Source organism: Leptonychotes weddellii, chromosome 9 (genome assembly GCF_054177405.1).
Source record: "Leptonychotes weddellii isolate Sample4059 chromosome 9, ASM5417740v2, whole genome shotgun sequence".
Classification (NCBI taxonomy): Eukaryota; Metazoa; Chordata; class Mammalia; order Carnivora; family Phocidae; genus Leptonychotes; species Leptonychotes weddellii.
This window is the reverse complement of record NC_138377.1, coordinates 122,211,727-122,232,625: the sequence shown is the minus strand read 5'-3', so window position 1 is coordinate 122,232,625 and position 20,899 is coordinate 122,211,727. Positions and strand designations below refer to the sequence as shown.

Sequence of the window (20,899 nt, the reverse complement as noted above, 5' to 3'; positions counted from 1 at the left end):
GATTTTATTTATTTATTTGAGAGAGAGAGCACGAGCAGGGTGAAGGGTAGAGGGAGAAGCAGACTCCTCGCTGAGCAGGGAGCCTGATGTGGGACTCGATCCCAGGACTCCAGGATCATGGCCCGAGCTGAAGGCAGACACTTAACCAACTGAGCCACCCAGGCACCCACAATTATCAATCATCATTTTTATAATCTTATTTCATCCACATCCCTACTTTGAAAAAATATGTATATAGAGATACACATCGCAAATATTTTATTATGTATTTTTAACAGATAAGGATTTGTTATAGACTAAATAGTATAATGATAATTTTGATTTTTTTTTAAAGATTATTTATTTATTTATTTATTTATTCATTTATTTTTGTGAGAGAGAGAGAAAGCATGAGTGGGGGGCGGGGGGAGAAGCAGACTCCCCACTGAGCAGGGAGCCAGATGCAGGACTCGATCCCAGGACCCCGGGATCAGAACCTAAGCTGAAAGCTTAACCGACTGAGCCACCCAGGGACCTGATAATTTTGTTTGTCATGACGACTTCTTCCTGCACAGACTTCTCCAAGTTTCTTTTCTTTGTACATCTGCCTTGGTCTCTGATTTCTATGCAGATGCTTTCCTCACAGTGATCTGGTGATCTTTGGCGCTCTGCTCATCTTTAAGAACAGGACACAGATACACTGTGTAGACAGGTGGGCTTATTGAGCATGGTCTTCACTGTAGCCTGATCCAGCTCGGCCATTTCCCTGGGGAGCCTCTGGTGCCCTGAGTTTCAGGATTGTCTCTCATGCTGGTCAGATCCCCAGAGGACACTGGCCCATACCTAGACTCCAGCCTCCTGAGAGTCAGGTTGGGAAAGAAAGGTGGAGGCCTCAAGATTCAGTGGTGAGCTCTGTTGAACCTGTGTTTCCAGTAAAGCGCCTCACCCACTGGGCTATGCTGTGTCCTGCCTGCAGACCCTCAGCTCTGCCCTCCAGAGTGCCGTGAAGCCTAACTGTACCTCCTTCTGGCTCTTCACCCCTGTCCTTGTCCGTCCCTGTGACGGAAGTCCGGTTGCCTCTTGGTTTATCCCACTGCCAGCCTCCTGTTGTCTTTCTCAGCTCTGCTGACCCAGCCACGGCTTGTCCGTTGCTTTTCATTTTCCAAATTGTGCTGCCACTTTCTTCCTTCCCATCATCTCTGTCCTTGTGCTGTTTATTATCATTTTAGTCTTACTTATTTTCAAAGTGTTGTTCATTAATATCTCTTGTTGTTTAATGTTGTTTTAGTTGTTTTTAATCGAGGTTTGGGAGACAGCAGAGCTAACTAAGTTCTTTTTTTTCCTTCAGTCTTCCATCTTAAACCAGAAGTATGGCTTTAAAAAAACAAACATGATTTTCACGGAGGACACTGGCTAAATTGACGGGTGTTTTTGTTTTGTTTTTTTAAAGACAATAGAAATTGTCATTGAATGGGAAATGTCTGGTGAGGAAGTGAGATTTAAGATCACTTTGAAAGAGCAGAAGAAGTAGGCTTTGGGGAGCATCGCACAGAGTACCCCGGGGAAGAAGGGCTCAGGCTTTTCCCTCACTTTGACACCTCCTAATCTTAAAGAACTTATCACTTAGAAACGCCAGTCGAAGCTGATTAGTGGCTTTGTTTTACAGATGGTGTCCTCAGATCGAAGCCCACTTTCCTTCCTGCCCACAGAAGCTCAAGCTCAAGTGTCCCCGCCACCCCCCTACCCCGCCCCCCAGAACCTCTCCCAGCCCCTCCTACAGCAGCCCCCTGCCCAGGAGCCTCCTGCTCAGCAGCCCCAGGCCGCCTCATCCCTGCCTCCATCCGGCTTCCCGCTCCTCACGGCCCAGGTGGGTCCTAGTGGGGACCCCGGTCACAAGGGAACGCTTACTTGCCCCGAGTTCCGAGCTAAACGTTCCCTTCCTTATTCCCTGAAGGGTTCATCTTTGACCAGCTTCTTCCCAGATGTGAGCTTTGACCAGCAGTCCATGAGGCCAGGCCCAGCCTTCCCTCAACAGGTGAGCGAACATCCAGGCAGGCCTCTTCCTCGGGGCAGGACTTGCACTGTTCAGGCTGCTCAGGGCGTAGAACCCCCCACACCGAATAGACTAGGTGCCCATTGCCCAGATTTCAGGTGAGCTCAGCAGCTAAGGGAGCCTGCAGTCTCCCCTAGAGCCCTAAAGTGCCAGTGCTGGCTGCCTTATTGGGTGTCAGGCCTCTGCAGAGGAACTCTTTGAACAAGTGGTAGAAGATTTCTGATGACAGTCTAGTTCTAGAACTGTAGAATGGCTCAGAGGGAAGGGACCACCACAGTCCACTGGTCTGTCCTGCGGAGGAGACTGAGACGCAGGAGGGGCTCGGCCCACAGGCCTGGCTGCCAGAGCTGGCCCAGTGTGGCTTCCCAGGGGAGCTTGGTCCAGCCGGGGCCAGACGTCCCTCCCTCAGATACGTTCATTCAACCCCTTCCTTTGGCTTTTTAGGTTCTCCCTAACCTGGACCATTTAAAATATCTCTAGATGTTACAGTGTCCATTAAGTATGGATTGGGCTCTAGGATGGATTAAGGAGAGAAGGAAGGATTTTGAGCGTTTTACAGATCTTAATAATAATTACAACAGTACAAGAAGTAAAGACAGATGTTTCCTGAGTAGGCCATGGTGAAGACTCATGGCATAAACCAGTAATCCCTGCCTCTCATTTTCTGAAGAAGCCCGTTGAGTTTAGATGAGTCAGTATCTCCCTGAAAGATGATAGAAATGCCTACTTTTGAAAGATTAAAAAAAATAGTTTGGAGTATTAATTTCTGGAAAGGCACCTAAGATAGGCCCCAGTTCTCACCAATCCTCCCAGAGGCTGTCTCACGGAGAGGGGACTGCCTGAGGTTCCTCGCTCTGAGCGTAAGAAGGAAAGGGTCCCCCTGCCTCATTTTTCTAGAAACCAAAGGGCAAAAGGGCCCCTTGGTCATCACTTCCTTGGTTATAGAAGGAGCCTTTGGGGGGTTCCCACAGACAGTGTTTCCTAAGGCCTCGGTGTGGCTGGGAAGGAGGAGTGTGTGGGACCAGAGGGGCCACAGAGACCGTGACTGTTGGTGTCTCCTCAGATGGTTTAGTGGGCCAGGCTGTGTGTGAGCGGGGATGAGTCACCCACACTGTGGGCCTCAGGGAGCCCTCCTCCACCCCAGCACCTGCCTGCCTGAGAGGAATATTCTGTGTGGGATCCTAGAGACAAGGGACCCAAGATGGTTCCATGCATGTTGCATTCTTCTCTCCTCGGAAGCAGAGATCATTCCTTACAGTGTGACCTCTGATGCTTCCAGGTACCTCTGGTGCAGCAAAGTCCCCGAGAACCGCAGGACTCGTTTCATTTGAGACCAAACCTGTATTCCAACTGCGGGGGTTTCCCCAACACCATCCTGACAGGTGAGTGTGGGCCACCCCTCAGCTCTACTGTACTGTTTGTATTTTGCTGCGTTTTTACAGATGCCATTGTAAGAGAGTTTAAACATCATATAAAGCAAAGAAATGAAAGTCCCCCAGCTCAACTTCAGCTTTTCAAAAGGCAGGTGATCGCTGTCCTGGCCGGGACGCTGCGGGTGGGGGGCACGCGGGCCGTCTCTGTCCTGGCTGGAGGATGACAGTGCCGGCGTTTGCGGGACGTTGTCTGTTGTACATGCCTCCTAACCTGCACTGTTTTCCCCTCTTGCTGCGCCTTCCAGAAGACTCGAGTACCAGCCTGTTCAAAGACCTCAGCAGTGCGCTGGCGGGCATGCCCGAGGTCGGCCTGAACATGGACACTTCGTTTCCATTGGAAGAAGAGCTCCAGATTGAGCCCCTGAGCCTGGACGGACTCAACATGCTAAGTGACTCCAGCATGGGCCTGCTTGACCCCTCTGTGGAAGAGACGTTTCGAGCCGACCGACTGTGAGCAGACGGGAACGGGCCACGAGCATTTCCTGCTGCAGGAGCAGTGCGAGAACGGCGTGGCTCGGAGCCAGATGCCCCCCGGGGCTTGCGTGATCTCGGGCTCCGGACACGGAAGGAGCCAAGTCCGTGACTCCCCGCGCTCCGACGACGCCCCGTCTCGCACCCCGCGGCTCACTGCACACCGCGGAGCCGTGCCCTGCCCCTCGGGCGAGCGGGCTGCTCGGAGCTTCCGATGACTCCCTCGTCACTGAGACCAGTACACCCTTTCCTTGGCCGTCTAGTCCGTCGATGTGTAAAAGCAGAGCAGAACCGTGGAGCAGGCCGCAGCAGCGTTGCGAGGCGCTCGGAACCACTGACCTTAGTCCACACTGAAGAGGGGCCTGGCCTGCGAGGCACGGAGGGGCTGCAGGCCTCGGGGGGTTGGCTCCGCTTCGAGCGACCGTAGCGCAGCACCGCGAGGCCTTCCCCGCTGCGCCGCTGACCACACGTGCCAGGATCGCCCAGGTGCCTTAATGCCAATATGAAGAATCTTTACCACGACTTCAAGAACTGATTTGAGTTAAGCAAACTGAACGCTCATTTGTTTTCTCCAAGTATGTAATCTCCTTTCTGCTGCTTCAGTACACCTTTTCCTGTGGACAAGGGGAAAAGGAGGACTGTTTTATTCAGTCACTGAAAAAAACCAATGCCCTGGTGATGGACGAGCATGAAGAGAAAAGGGCTTCCTCTCGATGGGGGGGCGGGAAGAGAGGAAGGCCGTAGGTTTCTCGCAGACCCACGATGTCTTCCAGATGCGCTCCAGACCAGCGCAGGCCTCCCTCTCCACAGGCCGGCCGCAGGGATGCTGGGGTCCGAGTCAGGCCCTCCGGCCGCTGAGCAGCGGCAGGCGGGAGCTGTCTCTGTGCAGCAGGAGGGTTCGTGTAGCCCCGCTAGACCGGAAGCTCCTTGAGCGCAGGGACTGTGCCCTGTTGGCTACCAAACCCCGAGCACTTAACAAGTGCGGGCACTGGGTAGGTGCTGTGTTACTGCGCCCTGAAGGCGTGAATGAGCAAACGGAGAAATGAATGAATGAATCTGCCCGGCTGCAAGGCAGTCTCATCTCTAGCTAGCCCCATTCCTTGCCAAATCTCAGAGCTTTAGCTTTTCTAACACTTGTGCCTGTGGTTAAGCTAGGCATGCACTTTAATATGCTTCTAACACTAGGTGACCAACTCCACGGCGAGACCGGGCCCCCGTCTCCTCAAGGGTATGCTCCAGAACAGGCGGGTGGAAACTGTCTTCTGAGTGCATCCAGAATGGCTGGGCGCACTGAGGCCTCGAGGCTCCCAGCCAGGCCCCACCTCAAAAGATCGTCCCTTTCAGATCTGTGTTTTGCTCTAAATTGCTTTTAAAAGAGATTCATTGTTTGAGGTTGAAGAAAACATCTACAGTAAAATGAGGGCCTAATTCATGAAGCCATCATTAGTCATTATTAGTACCTTAGCACAAAAGAGTATGACTGTATTTCCACCACTGCTTGCCTCCTCTGACTTAGCCCCTGACCAGACACCTGCCGGGTGGGTTCGAAGAGCACCTCTGGGGAGGGGTCTGGGCAGTGGGGCAGGATGTGGGCCCGGGAAGACAGGACGGGGAGGACAGGAGCGCTCAAGGGGAGATGGAAGATGCTGGAACTTGGGCCAGACAGCCACTGCCCTTCCAGAAGACACCAGGAGTGTGGCTGAAGGTCACTAGACTCCCCCGCCCAAAGAAGCAAGGCTCTACCGCGCAGGTCTGCATCAGACACGTCGGCGCCCCACGGCAAGAAGAGTCTGGAACGGGATTCTGGGCTGTTAACCTCTCCAGACCTCATGCCATTCCTGTCTCCAGAGAGATCACTTTACCTCCAGTCTCGCAAAGAGCCCCGATGACACACCACTGCAGCTTCCCCTGGGGCCCAAGTCCTCAGCCTCACAGTAGCCCCGAATCTCTGCTGTTGAATTCAGCGGGGTCCTCGCCTGAGCTCCAAGCCCTGGTCCCAGTGAAATTTTCAAATCCCTTTATCCTGAGGATCTCGGGAGGGCCGTGACTCGTTCAAGTATAAGCCCTTTCCCTGTGGTGGTACACAGCTCCCCAGTGCACCGAAAGACGTCAGCTAGCTCCGTGCCGCCTTTCCTGGGTCAGAGACCCCCCCAGATCTGACCTGGCCTTTCACACAGGGAATGGTGCTGATGTTAGGAGTTTGGTTTTTTTTTTTAAGTGGCGGTCCCAGCATAACCCACTCGTTGCGCAGTGCCTTATCCGGGGTGGGGGTCCAGCTCTGTCTGCACAGCAGTCCTGCTTACGGCAGGGGAGCAGGGGGCCAGGGACCTACGCGATGAAGTACGCTGCCCCCCCCCCCCGGGGCAATCTCCTGGTGGCTCATGGAAATGGAGGCTCCCAGGAACAGTGACTTGTCCAGGGGGAATATAATGATGACAATAAGGTTTAGCACTGAATTAAGTCTGTCCTTTGGTCCACCAGTCCAGTCTTTTCCTGTGACAAGGTCTTGGGCATTATCCAACCCACTTGGCTTACAGGGCGTCGAGGACACCCATGGGCAGGTGTCACTCTGACCTCCAGCGGGTAGGTCTGCCTTCACGGCTACCTTTGCAGCAAACCAGGCGTGGTCCTCGGCATCTGAAGCGGCTAGTGCGTCAGAATAAACGATCTTCCGCTATTTAGTCTTTGCTACAAGAAATCGACAGCTGTCCCACTCTCATTTACTAGCAGTTAAACGGTATAGAACTAAAAACCTATCTGTGTTCCATTTTTTCTTTCTGTACGGTTGTGGTTTCTAGGACACACGGTGTTAGGAGAAAATTTTTCTGATCACGCCGAGACCACCATAAATTCTCCTCTGTCCGGTTTCATCTCTCCTCAGTCTACTGTATGTTAGCCGAGCTGAAGCCCCGTGTATTCCAGCCCACCCGCATATCCGAAGACGTTTCCGACTCGCTCTCCTTGGCTCTGTGATGCACAGGTGGTTCCTTCGCGCTGCGGTGGGACCATCACAGCAACTAATCAGACTTCCCGCCAGTGTCCTAACTCCCAGGTCCCTTGTTAAAAAAGATATTTAAAGATCGGAATTTGTATAAAGTAGCTTCCAAGTTTTATAATACGTCGTTTTACATCTTTCGTAATTAAAAGCAGCACAATAAGGTTGCATCTGCACTTGGTGTTTTTCTTCAGCCTCCGGAGAGATGAACCGGTGGAAAGCTGTCCCTCTTCCCCCCCCCGCCCCAGCGCAGCTCGGCCTGCAGGCAGGCTTCCTGGTCCTTGGCTTTGGCAGGTCCTGCCCCGGCCCACCTGTCAAGTGTTGTTAATACACGCGCTGTTGCGCCCGCGCCCAAGAGACTGGAGAAGGACATTGGGGCACAGGGTTCCTTCAAAGCCAGGGAGACCAAGGGCAGAGGGCAGCCTGGCAGCGCCTCACTCCCTGCCACCCACTGGCAGCCCCCCTTCCAGACCCCTGCTCGGGCCCTCACCTCACACACCTCCCCTTTTGAGGTTCAGGCCACAGATGCGCCTTCCCCAGCGCTCTGCTCTTTTGTACTGACCTCCAGCCGTCCCCTCTTCACCCAGGGCTTTGGCTCTGTTTTCTGCCCCAGTCCTGCCCCCTGCACACTCCAGCAGGGTTCCCAGGCCTATCTCCCCCCGCCCCCCAACAGCCATGCTTCCTTCAGACCCACCAGCCACACCCAGGGTTGTCACAAAGGTGACTGTTCCAAAGTCTTACTCAGAAATCCCATCTTTGACCCCAACTTCCTGAGCCACCATGTCTACTCCGGTCCACACACACCCTGTTCTTTGACCCCATGGAGAGTTCTATCCTGGTCCCTGCTCTCAGCCTCCTGTCCTCTCCTGGCTTCCTTCCCTGTCCTGGCCTAGTCCACTGGGCCAGTGGCCTCCACGAACATGGTCACAGCCCTCCTGCTCTGACCCTCTGCCTTCCCCTGCTGGGAGCTGCGCAGGAGACAACCGGCAACCCCACACTGTCTGCTGACCTGACCCTCTCCTGCCACGTGGGGTGCTCCAGACCTTTCCTCTCCAGAAGCCCTCATTTCTCTCCTCAGGCCCAGAAATTCCTCACTTACCATGGCTGTGACTGACCTGCTTTTCCTGTGAGGATGCCCTGCCTACCCCAGACCTCATCCCTCTCCATGGTCTTCCCCGCCAGCCCACTCTCCGTGGTCTTCCCCGCCAGCCCACTCTCCGTGGTCTTCCCCGTCAGCCCACACATATGCCTTCTCGCCTCCTTGCTAAGAACAAACAGAAGGAAACAAGCCTTCCTCAACCCGGCTTCTCCTTGGACCACAACCTTGTCTGCTTCCCCTCCTGAAAGAGTTGCTCATGTTCCACTCATTCCCTTCTCTTCACATCCACAGCCCCGGCTGCAAACCCCTCTGCCCAACACACCCCCCTGGGCCCCTCCAGTCCCTCTCCTCCTGGCCCTTCCTTGACCCTTCCCTGCCCCTCGAGCCCTGTGGCCACTCACTTTCCTCTCCTTGGCTCCAGTAAACCCCCTTCTTGTTCCCTCAGGTCACACGTCCATCTCCTCTGCGTATCCTCCTCCATTTTCTTCGGATCAACTGCCCAGTCCTCCAAGTTGACGACCCTCACCTTCATCCTCCTACCCCATCTGCCTGTTAGCTCAGGTTCACCCGCACTCCATCCCATGTTGCCTGCTGCCCTTGTCCTTTGTAGATCTCTGTGCACCAGCAAGCACTCAGAATCAGCCTTCGACACCCACCTTCCCCACGGGGCTCTAGCCCGTGAGGACAGGGGCCATGCCTGTGCACTTGAAGTCTCTATCTCCGAGCCTGGCATGTAGGCACTCAGTAAATACGCTCAAACTGCCCACTCCTGCATGCTCCCTCTCAGACCACAGCCTCTACCCTGACACGAAAGCTGGACGTGAGCCATCCTGCACCCTCGTCCCCCTTCACTGCTCAGAGCCAGCCTGAGTCCCAGGGCTGTCTCAGCCCCCATTCCCTCTCTGCTCAGCCTGGCAGGGACTTCCCATCTGGCTGCCTCCTCATCTCCAGCTCCGTGACATGGCCTCTACCTGCCCCCAGAAATCTAAAGTGATGGATTTTACTTTTATCTGTGTGCCTCAGTGTTCCTATCTACAAAATGGGACAATAAGCACCCCCCCCACCCCCACCCCCCGCACACCACCATTTCATAGCGCTGTTTGAGGGTATAATGAACTCACACAATTAAAGGACCTGGAATTGTGCCCAGCACATGGTAAACATTCAATAAATATCAATTATTATAAGTATTACTTGTTGCGTGAGTATGCTGTCCTTCCGAAGACAGGAGGCACAAATCTTTAGTAGTACTGAACCTGTATAATGCTTGCTTTGAAATACCAAATCTTAGTACAGAGAGGAATGTTTTAAACTGATCTTATGAACATCCTGTTTGCCCAATGAATGCAGTACCCTTTGCAAGTATGGAAATGAGGATTTTACAATAAGCCTGTCACATGTGACCGTGTCCCAGTGTGGACACTAGATGGAGCTGAGACCATAAGAGTGGCTGTTCAGACCCAGAAACAGGGGAGAGAGCCACCTGACCCTCTTACATGGAGCCTTTAGACCGGGCTGGAGGCGGTGCTGGTTCAAACTGGATCCCCTGTTGGAAGAGTACACTTAAGAAGTCTGTCTAGTGGCCCCTCAGCCGCGGACGACAGACACTGCACATCACATGTCCCTCACGGCCACCTGAGAGTAAGGCAGGGCAAGGGTGACTTCCTGGGTTTACAGAGGAAGACGCAGCCCTGGAGAGGCCCAGCCACCTGCTCCGAGCCCAGGGCCCAGTGCCTCCCTGTGGCCGTGCACATGGAGCTCCGGGAGTCGCGGGGACCTCGCCCTCCAGAGGGGACCTCGCAGCGGGGGTGGGGGGATGGGGGTGGGTGGTGGCCGCGCCCCCACCTGCCCCAGGGACAGCTCCTACCCTCTTCATGGCAGGGAGCTCAGAGGGCATTCCCGCCCCCCAACCATGGCAGGATTGTCTCTTTTCCGGAAATGTGGTGGTTTTTTTTGTTTTTGTTTTTGTTTTAAAGATTTTATTTATTTATTTGACAGAGAGAGACACAGCGAGAGAGGGAACACAAGCAGGGGGAGTGGGGGAGGGAGAAGCAGGCTCCCCGCAGAGCAGGGAGCCCGATGCGGGACTCGATCCCAGGACCCTGGGATCATGACCTGAGCTGAAGGCAGTCGTTTAACCAACTGAGCCACCCAGGTGCCCTGAAATGTGTTGTTTTTTAAGGCTTTGCTTGTATAACAGTCGTGCCCGCTCATTATAAGAAACTCATGTAACACTGAAGAGTACAAACAGAAAATGTCCAAGTGTCTCCGAAAGCCAGCACCCCCAGAAACGCCGACGGAGACCCCCTTCCATGTCCATCTTCCGAGAGGAGGACAGGTAGATGGATGGAGAAAGCTGTCCAAGAAAAGGGCTCTCATACAATACATGCTCTTCTGGGGAAAGTACTTAAATTTCACAGAAGGAAAGGAAGCCTAGATGTAACCAAAGAAATTGCCGGGCTGCAAATAATTGTGCTTCTTATGTTTCTAAATTAATTCCCTAAAAGGAAAGAAAAATACCAAGAGGCTGGATTCCTTTCTTGAAGCATGTTTCCACGGTAGATGGCATCTCTTGACAGCCCGTGATTTAGGATGAGGAAATGAGCTCACCACTTCCCATCCCCTTCCCCCCACTCCCAGAAGCCGTGACTTCTTATTTTTACATTGTCAAGGTTTGTGCTGTGTGCATCCTGTCCTGTAACCATCCTTCCCACCATTGTCTGGCCCAGTTCCGTGTGCGCATGGGTCCTCCGCTCCCTGCCGGCCCTTTTCAAATGGCCTTCCCAGTCCCGCTCCTGAGTTCGCTTTATTTTGGTGGAGCTCCTGCTACCTTGACTTGGCCTTCAAGGAGTCCCTTCCCCGAGGGCTGTGTTGGTCCCAGCCTCAGGGTTGGAGCCTCTGGGCTGCAGGATTGGAGACCTGAACTCTGTAATGGGGGTAGGTGGACTATAACATTGGCTGATTTATGCTGGGTCAAATTGGCACAGTTCCCCAGTGTGGGGACAGCCACTACACTTTCCATTGTGACTCCTTGCCGAAAACCGAGTCTTGAACTTGATACGTAACTGAAGTTTCAGACTCTGGAAATGAGGGAAATGACTGGTGGGTGGGGGTGGGGAGAGTATTGTGTTCAAGGAAAGCACATGCCAGGCTTCTAGCCCAGGGGACCTCCATGACCACCCTTCCCATCGCTACCCCCACCCCCATACTTTTCATACCTTTGTCAGCCGTGCGCTATCCTATCTTCACTTGGGAAAATCCAGCTTCTCCTTCAAGGCCTAGGTCAAATGACACCTCCTCTGTGAAGCCTTCTGTGAAGCTTGGATTATTATTTGGCAAGTACATACTTCCTTCCGCTTCCACTGTGGGAGGAGTATACCTCCAGCCCCTTTGGCCAATGAGATGTTTGGAGACTGGGCTGGAGCAAAGCCTTGACATGGGCCTGGTGGCAGAGCATGCCCTCTACTTGGGCTGCTGTCATTGCTGTGGGCACAGTCTCTCCCTGCATTGCCCAGTGGGTCCAAAAGAATGAGACAAGGCAGACCTCAACCAAACCCCTGCCCAGGAGCCAATCTAGCTGCCCAGCTGAAGTTGGCAGGGCTACCCCAGTCCATCTGCAGACATGGGAGTCAGAAGTAAATGCTGCTAACGTAAGCCACTGAATGATGGGGTCATTTGTTACGGAGCATTGTTGTGGTGATAGCTGACCGATACACCTTCTCTGTCCATTTCCTCTTTTGGGCTTGAGCTGTACTTTGTCCCACAGATTCACTTTGCTAGCCATAGGGCTGATTTTGTTGTAGAGTCTGCCTTCCCTCTTGTCTATGAGAAGCTTGAGGCGAGGACTGTGTCTTAACCAGTTCTGACAACCCAGTGCCCAAATAAATGGCACCCAAGGTCATCATTTCCATCAGCACCCTCTGCAGGACAGCTCAGTGTGAGTGGAGAGTCCCAGGCCTCTGCCTCTAGGACACATCTGCAAATTTGGACAAGAAGAGTCAGAAGCCCCAAGCTTTGGTAGCCACTGTGGGGCGGGGCGGGGGCGGGGGAGGGACTCAGAGCACAGCTGCCCTTCCCGGGAGTATTAGGACCACACGGCTTCTTTCATAGCCAGGCTAAAGAAGGGAAACAGGGAGAAGATCTGGTAAGTCCATATTCGAGGGGTGGAGACATAGAGAATATAAACAAAGAGCCTTGGAGTCATAGAAATCACGGGAGGCCATTTGCAAAGGTGCCCAAATATCCAGGGGGCAGTGATGGCCACCTCACTAACATAATGGAGGTCTGCCCCAGGAGAGTGAGCACAGGGGCCAGAGTTCTGGGCTAGTGAGGGGCAGCTACAGACCCGGTTTTCCACGCTCTGCCCACCAGCATCTTGCTAGGATAATCTAGGTTCCAGCTAGCCTAGTTTCCTTAAAAGTTATCATCCAAACCAGGACACTTGGTGAGAGTGAAAGGAAGTGCTGTTAGGAATTGTGCCGGGACAAAGCCTTCACGCGGGCTTGGTGGCAGAGCATGCCCGCTCCTTGGGCATAAACAGGGCCTGGCACGCAGAGACATATGGTCAGCCTGGGCATGAGGAACAGGATCTACAGGTGGTATTGCTCCGGGGCCAAGTGCAGGGGCTCTGGAATCAGAGACCTGGGTTCACACGCGTCCCCACCCATCCTGGCTGTGAAGCCGGCCAAGGCGGTGGTCTCAGTCTCCTCAGCTGGAAAACGGGGATGGCGAGACCCACCTCACGGGCTTGCGCCCACGCTAGCAAGCGCTTCCTGTTACCTGTCCTGTTGGCTGTAATTCTTTTTATTATACCGATCCTTTCTTCCTAGACTCCAGAAACACAACAAAAGGATTTGTTGAGAAGACCAAGCTCACGCTCTGAAGGGGGCACCGCACAGAGCTTTCTCAGCACATGGAGGGGTCCTGGCTGGGCCTCCACTCTCTCTCCCTAAGGCGCTGGTGTGACTCGCCCGTCCGGCCAGGGTGCAGGGGCCACCCTCAGCTCTTCCCCCGTTCCGGAGCCCCAGCACTGACCTCAGAGGATGCTTAGTCTTCTTTTTTTTTATTTTTTAAGATTTTATTTACTTATTTGACAGAGACAGAGAGAGAGGGAACACAAGCAGGGGGAGTGGGAGAGAGAGAAGCAGGCCTCCTGCCCGAGCAGGGAGCCCGATGCAGGTCTTGATCCCAGGACTCCGGGACCATGACCTGAGCCGAAGGCAGACGCCCAACCGACTGAGCCACCCAGGCGCCCCGAGGATGCTTAGTCTTAAGCCTGACCTGGTAGGTCCTGACTCTTCCTCAGCCGGCTTTCACAGGGCCTTCATTTCCACTCAAAGAGCCCTGCACCTTGCCAGGGCTGGCCTTACTGATCGCAGGGGAGCCTTGCAGGCTGGAGTCTGCTCAGACCCCCGCCTCCCGGAAGCCAGGCCAGGGCAGCCCCAGGCCCCTTGGCGATGCTCGCTGGATCCACGGGGCCAATCAGATGTTCTCTCCAGGGAATTTGAGGCTTGAGGGGGAGAGACAGAGAGTCTGGGTGTCACTGAAATCGAGCCACATTCATGGCAGTGCCCTGGAGGGAAGGTTCCACCGAGGCCCCTGAGCAGCCAGCATCCCGCCTGGTTACTCAGCTGTTCTCCGAGTTGGCATGCTGCCCCACTCACCTCCTCCTGAGCGCCCTGGAGTGAAGAGTCCCAAAGACCGCACTTCTTGAGGAGCAGCGTGGGGATCGCTGCAGCTCCGTCTGGTCCCCAGCCTGGGTGGCTGTCCTGCCACCTGGGCTCCCCCTGCCGTCCCTGCCTTCCCTTACCCTTGTGGGTCAGGCGGTGGCGGCGGGAGCCGGCTAGACGCGGCGCTTCCTGCTCCAGGTTCTGGAGCTAGCTGTCCCTGGCCCGGCTCTGGGGAATTCCCAGTGTCCCACTGCCGCACACCTCTCGGCACCTCGCTGGAAGGCCTGGCACTCTCGGGCCCTGCAGAACGCTGATGAGGGATGCACAGAGGAGTTTCCTGCAGGCCTGGCGCGCCGGCTGCTCCCGCGCGGGGATGACACGTCTCACGGAGGGGCTTCCCGGAGGTTGATTTCTGAAACATATCTGACCCCCAAGTCCTTTTTGGTTGGGACCACCTTTGAGGCTGATGTTCGGCGGAACATGCTGAGGAAGACATGGAAGCAGGAAGGGATGGGCGACAGCAGGGTGCAGGGGAGACTTCGAAAAGACGCGGAAAGGATGAATCAAAAACCGAGAAAGAGGGGCGCCCGGGTGGCTCAGTCCGTTAAGCATCCAGCTCCTGATTTCGGCTCAGGTCACGATCTCGGGGTCCCGGGATCGAGCCCTGTGTGGGGCTCTGTGCTGGGTGAGGAGCCGGCTTGAGATTCTCTCCCTCGCCCTCGGCCCCTCCCCCGGCCCCTCCCCGACGAGCGCTCTCTGTCACTGTCTAAAAAAAAACAAAACAAAACGAAGAAAGAGCACAAGAAGAGGACGCGAGAAGGCACCCAGCGTTTCCGACATGCCTGTGGGCCCAGGCTCAAGGAAGCCTGAGACATGCCTCTGACCGATCGTATCACTATGACATCCGTTGACTACCAGCGTTAGTGTAAGTACGTGACTGCCCACAAAGCCGCACCTGAACTTGAACGCGAAGCGGAGATGGGGCTGCCGGCTGTCCAGCAGGCCCCGGCGTCCTCCCGCTGCCCTCACACACCCTCGCGGCCCGGCCCGCCGCCCCGGGCACATGCCCACCAGCAGCCCCCGGCCCCGAAGTCGATTTTTTTTTTTTTTCCCTCTTCTCCAATTCAAAATGGTCTGCGTGGTCATCTGGTTTGTGTGAATATGGGTGTGGCTTATTAAGATGTTTTTTGGTAAAATGATTATTTCCAGCTGGCATGATTCTAAACGCGAAAACATTTAAAATATATATATATATATATATATTTTTTTTTTTTTTGAGTACAGTTGACACGCAAGAGAAAAACCAAGCTGACACCCGCAAGAGCCAGGACGAGAAGGACGTCGTAAGAGGCCGGAAGCGGCGGCGGCGGACGGACGGCGTCAAGATGGCGGCTCGAGCACCGGCCCCGCCTCGGCGCTGCGGCGCGACCCTCTCAACGTGACTGAGAAGATACGTATTTTGTAAAGATATCTTATCTATTTATTTGAGAGAGACAGAGAGAGTGCCAGAGATAGCGAGAGAGAGCACAAGCAGGGAGAAGCGGGAGAAGCAGGCTCCCGGCTGAGAGGGACTCGATCCCAGGACCCCGGGACCACGGCCTGAGCCGAAGGCAGACGCTTAACGGTCGGAGCCCCCCAGGCGCCCCGGGAGATCCGTATTTAAAGCCTCTGTCAGGGGACTAGAAACTGCAAACCGATATCCTTCAGTATCAGAGATTATGAGAACTAAAGGATGCTGGAAAGTGAAAGGCAAACAGATGGGATTGAGCTGAAGGTAAAAATCTAAACTTAAGTGTTCCGAAAAGGATGCCGGGAAGACAGAGGGCTGGCTCCAGGGGTGCCCCAGGGGCGGGGGTGGGGGGGCGGTCAGGTCCGGGGAGCTGACCAGGCGACAGGTGCAGTGCGGTGCGGACTGTCTCCTGCCCCATCGACTGCACCCCGCAGCTGGTTACAGATGCCTTTCACGGACCGCAGAGAGAGAAGGACAAACTGGGGGGACGCAGGGCTCATTTCCTTTGTAAACAATGAGGCCTTTATCAATAGGATAAAGGCCAACACCCAGCTGAAAAACTGGGACCCAGATAGGATCAGGCAGTTCACGGAGAATGAAATACAGAGAACGAATACCCATATGAAAAGGTTCTGGACCTCACTCATAATTAAAGAGATGCTAATTAAAACAAGGAGGTACCTGTGGTTCACTATTAGCAAAATTTGAAAAGACTGCAGGGCTCAGGGCTAGTGAGGGTGTGGGCACACAGGCTGATGCGATGTAAACCAGCACAACCTTTCTGGAGGACAATTTGACATTAGCTAGCAAACGGAATTTAAGGGACTGGAAGAAAATATGATAAAATATATTTTTTATATTCTTGGGGTGGGGAAAACCTTCCTAAAGCAAGACACAAAATCTAGAAACCTTAAAGGGAAAAAAGGACAGATTCGGCCTCAAAAATTTAAAACCTCTGTAGCGCTAGAGACCGTATCAAAGATAAAAGACAACAGGTGCAACATGCATAACGACCCTAAAATATAGAGAGGCCCTTCAAAGCAAATATAAAGCTTTATATTCCAATATATAAATGGTCGAAGGACAAGAACAGGCAACTCACAGGAGAATTCAAATGGCCGCTAGGTGAGAGGAACACGTATGCTCGCTAGGGATCGGAGAAATGCAGATTTAAAAATTGATAATATCTAGTATTGGCCAGAGGAAAGGGGGTGCTCCTGTATGCTGAGGTCATTATGTGCTGGTAGAGTCTTTTGATGGGCCATTGGGAGAACCTACCAACATGTAAAATGTGCAGATAATCTTCCAGGAATCTATTCTTTGGAAAGACCTGCTCAACTGCACACGGCTTTGCGAACAAATACGCTCATCACAGGACTGTTTGTATTCGAGAAACACTGGAGATGATCTAAAGAATCAGAGGGTGGGAAGAGAAAGGCAAGTTCACTTTTTATATTTTCATATCTGAACTTTTTCTATTTAATATTTTTTGAATTGATGTCCCAGTTGGGGGAAATGCTGTGTGTCTGATTTTCAGGAAATTATTATCATGAGCTGAAATTCCAGCACCTCCTATCCCTAAACCCATTCAAGTGTCCTTGAAATCAACCCAAACAAGCTCTCAGGCACAGCCAGAACAGAGAGGGGAAGCATCACTCAGAATGTGGGATCCATATGACCCAGCCCCTCCAAATGGGAAGAGAGGAAGAAGCGGATTCCCTTCACATAACCCCTTATCCCACCTAGCTGGGGAGGCTGATGTGAGGTCAGGATGTGACCATTACTGCGTGGAGGCAGAAGGCAGCTCCTGGCACTGGCCTGTGCCTGGTGCCTGTAGCTGGGCTGAGCACTCTGCCCAGCCCAGGAGAAGGAACCAGAACAACAGCCCAATCATCCAGCATCAGGTTCAGAATTGCTTCGAGTAGAGCGAGGAAGAGAACTCTTATCACCCCAAGTCATGGGGCATCTACAGTGAGGTCACATAGCTCGGGAGCCCAGGAGAACAATCCAGGTACAGGAAGAGCCAACACGCTAGTCAAGCCGGGCAGGTGGCAGGTCTTTGCTCTGCTCTCTTCCAAACAGCATGGGTGACTCAGCCCTCCCGACAGTGCCCCTTTCTCTCTGCTTCCACCATTTGGTCTCATCTCACTCATGACTCCCCTCTATGTGATGACTCCTACTCAAGGCTGATAATCCAAATACCTAACAGCTACGAAAGCATAGGCCCCCACCAGGCAAAAGAGACACCAGCTGTGAACAATGGAGAGAGGTAGCAAATTACCCCTAAACTCACTGGCCTAGAACAACAAACACTTATGATCTCACCCACTTATGGGTCAGGATTTGAAGCTGCTTAGCTGGGTGGTTCTGACTCAGGCCCTTTCCGGAAGTTGTGGTCAAGATGTCAGTTGGAGCTGTAGTCATTTGAAGGCTTGACCGGGGCTGGAGCATCTGCTTCTGAGCTGTCTCACAGGACTGTGGGCAGGAGGCTTCAGGGCCCCACCGTGGACCTCTCCATAGGGCTGCTTGAGCATCCTTACAACAGGGTGGCTGGCTTCCCCCGAGGGAGCGATCTAAGAGAGCAAGGCAGAGTCACACTGTCTTTTATGACCTACCCTCGAAAGTCACACACCGCCCTTTCTGCAGTATCCTGGTGGGTGCACAGATCAGCCATACTCTGTGTGGAAGGGATTGCACAAGGCTGTAAATACCAGGAGGTGAGGATCGGTGGGGGGCATTCTGGAGCCTGCTCCCTCTCTGAAATCCTCTAATGGATTTCCACCATCCTTAGAACAAAACCTGAATGCTTGCCTGTGGCCTGTGAGGCCTGGCATGACCTGGCCCTTGCCTCCTTCCCAGGCTCATCGTGTCCTTGGCCCACTTGCACTAACCTCCAGACCCAGCAACCTCCCCTCTGTCCCTCAACAACCCAAGCTCATCCTTCATATTTTACGCTCCCTCTGCCTACAAGTCTCTTTACTAGATCTTTGCATGGTTGGTTCCTTCTTACCTTTCAGGTCTCAGTTCAATGGCACCTCCTCAGACAGGCTTCCCTGAGCACCTTATCAAAAATAACCCCAACCCTGGGGTGCCTGGGTGGCTCAGTCGTTAAGCTTCTGCCTTCGGCTCAGGTCATGACCCCAGGATCCTGGGATCGAGCCCCGCATCGGGCTCCCTGCTCCGCGGGAAGCCTGCTTCTCCCTCTCCCGCTCCCCCTGCTTGTGTTCCCTCTCTCGCTGTGTCTCTCTCTGTCAAATAAATAAATAAAATATTAAAAAAAAAATAACCCACCCCTGCCTGGTTTTCTCTCGATCACCTTGAGTGGTTTCTTCCCCCACTATTACGAATTTGTAGATCCTGCATGAATGATGATACATAATTTTTGATTGGATGTATTTACAAATACAGTCAGTACTGATGTCGTGCTGTCAATGCTGTCAGGCTATGTTTTTTCCTTCGTTTCCGTTAGAAAAACCTGTTCACATCACCCTGTGCTCGCTTCTTCCCCGCACAGCACTGACTTCTATCTGAAATGATCTTGTGTATTGGATTATTGCCCTTCTCCCTTCACGTGCCGATGAGAACTCTTGCTTATAGGCAACGGACTTCTTTCTAGCTAATTTAATCTGAAGAGGAATTTGTTAAAGGATAGTAAGCACCTCAAAAACTGCCAGGAAGGGCAGGTAGCCAGGCTTGGGGGTCATTTGCGTGGATCAGTCCTTCTATGAGCCACATGCACATACCGCTGTTGCCCAGGTGGGCACTTGAAGCTGGAGACCACCGTTGGGCTGCCTGCCGCTGCCCCCTCTGGCAGCCAGATGGATCTGCTGTATTCTCCAGAGAAGGTTCCTTGGCACCTGCTTCTCAGTGACCCTTAGCCTCGTGCAGGTGCATCTCATTGGTGGCATTTTGTGTCACATGCTCTGCTCCATCTGCAGTCGAGACTGGGAACTTAACCTGATTTCCTCCATGGGGAGCTGTGAGTTCATAAGGTGGGGAATTCTCAAAACCAAGAAAGAGTATTCCATGGTTTGGGGAGGCCAAAGTGAATTGATGACCTAGATCCTCCACAGTCTCCTTCACCTCATCATCAACCCTTCTTTCCTACTTAAAACTTACGAACAACAACAAAACCCAATAGTGAGCCAAGAGCTGTTTCCCAAAAGGAAAATAGTTACTTGTGAAAAGAGTTCACGGCTTTGCTCGAAAACTTGAGGGCTTTCTGCCATTCTCTGTCCATCTTGCTCATGTATTTATTGCTTGCCTCTGGGTAGGTGCTGTGAGAACAGGGACCCTGTTTCTCTCTGTATCCTCAGTACCCGGAATGGCGCCTGGCACCTCCTGGGAGCCCATAGATGTTAAGTTAATGAACTGTGTACACGATGTCCCCTCCCACGTTGAGTAAGGCTGACCTGCAGAGATGACAGTGCGTGACTTTCAAACCTCAGCTCCTTTGGCTAACCGCCTTATTCTTTGGCTGTGCCCAATTTCAGGTTCCAGAGAGGAGGAATCCGATTGGTCATCTTGTCTATTTGTACCAAGCCATCGATTGTCAGGAGGGCCTATAAATTAGAGGCTCCGGGTAGAGGTGTCTGCCGACATCAGCCCATCAGAAGGGACTGCGAGATCCCAAGATGTGTGTGAGGTGCTGACGTGTCTAGTACAGTGGGGTCACATCTCATCTGAGGGTGGCATTCTCATCTCTCCATGTAAGACATTGTGGCGTCTAGTCAAAGTCCCTTACATTACCACAAATTTCTCTCCAGAACTACACCACTTCGGAAAACTCCAGCTCAGCGTGTTTCCCTTCCAAGTGGGGACAGATGGCTCCTTCTCTGGTGGAGCACCAGGCAGAGCTGGATTGTCTTATGGGTCGTGTGGTATGGAGAGCACACGTGAGATGCTCGCAGTGTTAGAGGCACGGGGGGCCTGACCCACTGACAAAGCACGGATGCCCATCACACCTTCTTCCCGTTGCTCCCTGAGGGACACCTGCCGTGAGCCATGGAACGCAGGACCTCAGCCCTAAGTACGTTGTCCTCCCCTCCCCGCTTCTTTCTGTTTTCCTCTTTCTCTTCCCTCTCGAGCACATATGTATTATACGGTTTGGTGATTTTAAAAAAAAAAATCCACTTGCTCTTATTGGATTTACACATGAATTTCAAGAAGTCTGAATATAAGAGGAAGAAAATGAATCTGATCCCATGAGAAAGCCCCGAGCACAGAAGTAAAAGGAGAAAGCAGTGAAATCTTGATAATCCTGTTCTCTGAAATAGATCTCTCAGATGAAAGGAAAGAAGATTTTAGAAAACAGCTATTCCTATTGTTGGGGGGGTGAGCCAAGGACAGTGCAGGAGAGCTAGGGGCCCATCACCTCAGCTTGTCACTGGAACCTCTGGTTAATAGGATTACAGGAGGTTGGATGATTAAACAGAAGAGAGACAAGAGAAACCTTTGTGGCATGTGGGGGAAATCACTGGTGAGAGGGAAGGAAAGCTGGGAGTGTGCCAGACCTCTAGGAGAAAATGTGAACATACAGGGGGGACAGAAAAGTCCCTGAAATTTCAGAATAAATCAAGTGGAACAGAATCAATAATCAAAACGTGTTTATGTTTTCTCTCCCTCTTCCTCTTTCCTCCTCTTCCTCTTTCTCCTTCCCTTTCTCCCTCCCTCCTCCCTGCCCCCCTCAC

General features: G+C 53.0%; 1 protein-coding gene across 6 annotated transcripts in view; it reads left to right on the top strand.

The window, feature by feature from the left end:
- The window catches only part of CRTC3 (CREB regulated transcription coactivator 3), a 99,242-nt gene extending 92,143 nt beyond the window's left edge, over positions 1-7,099 (top strand). For 3 of the 6 annotated variants that reach the window (XM_081831718.1, XM_081831714.1, XM_081831716.1), the window contains 4 exons: positions 1,646-1,846; positions 1,934-2,014; positions 3,312-3,414; positions 3,711-7,099. In XM_081831718.1, the coding sequence (XP_081687844.1) occupies positions 1,646-1,846; positions 1,934-2,014; positions 3,312-3,414; positions 3,711-3,919 (594 nt within the window). In that variant the 3' untranslated portion in view covers positions 3,920-7,099. The remainder of the gene's footprint in view (positions 1-1,645; positions 1,847-1,933; positions 2,015-3,311; positions 3,415-3,710) is intronic. The other 3 variants (XM_081831715.1, XM_081831717.1, XM_081831719.1) reach the window with 2 other exon arrangements.
- The last annotated feature ends 13,800 nt before the right edge of the window (positions 7,100-20,899 follow it).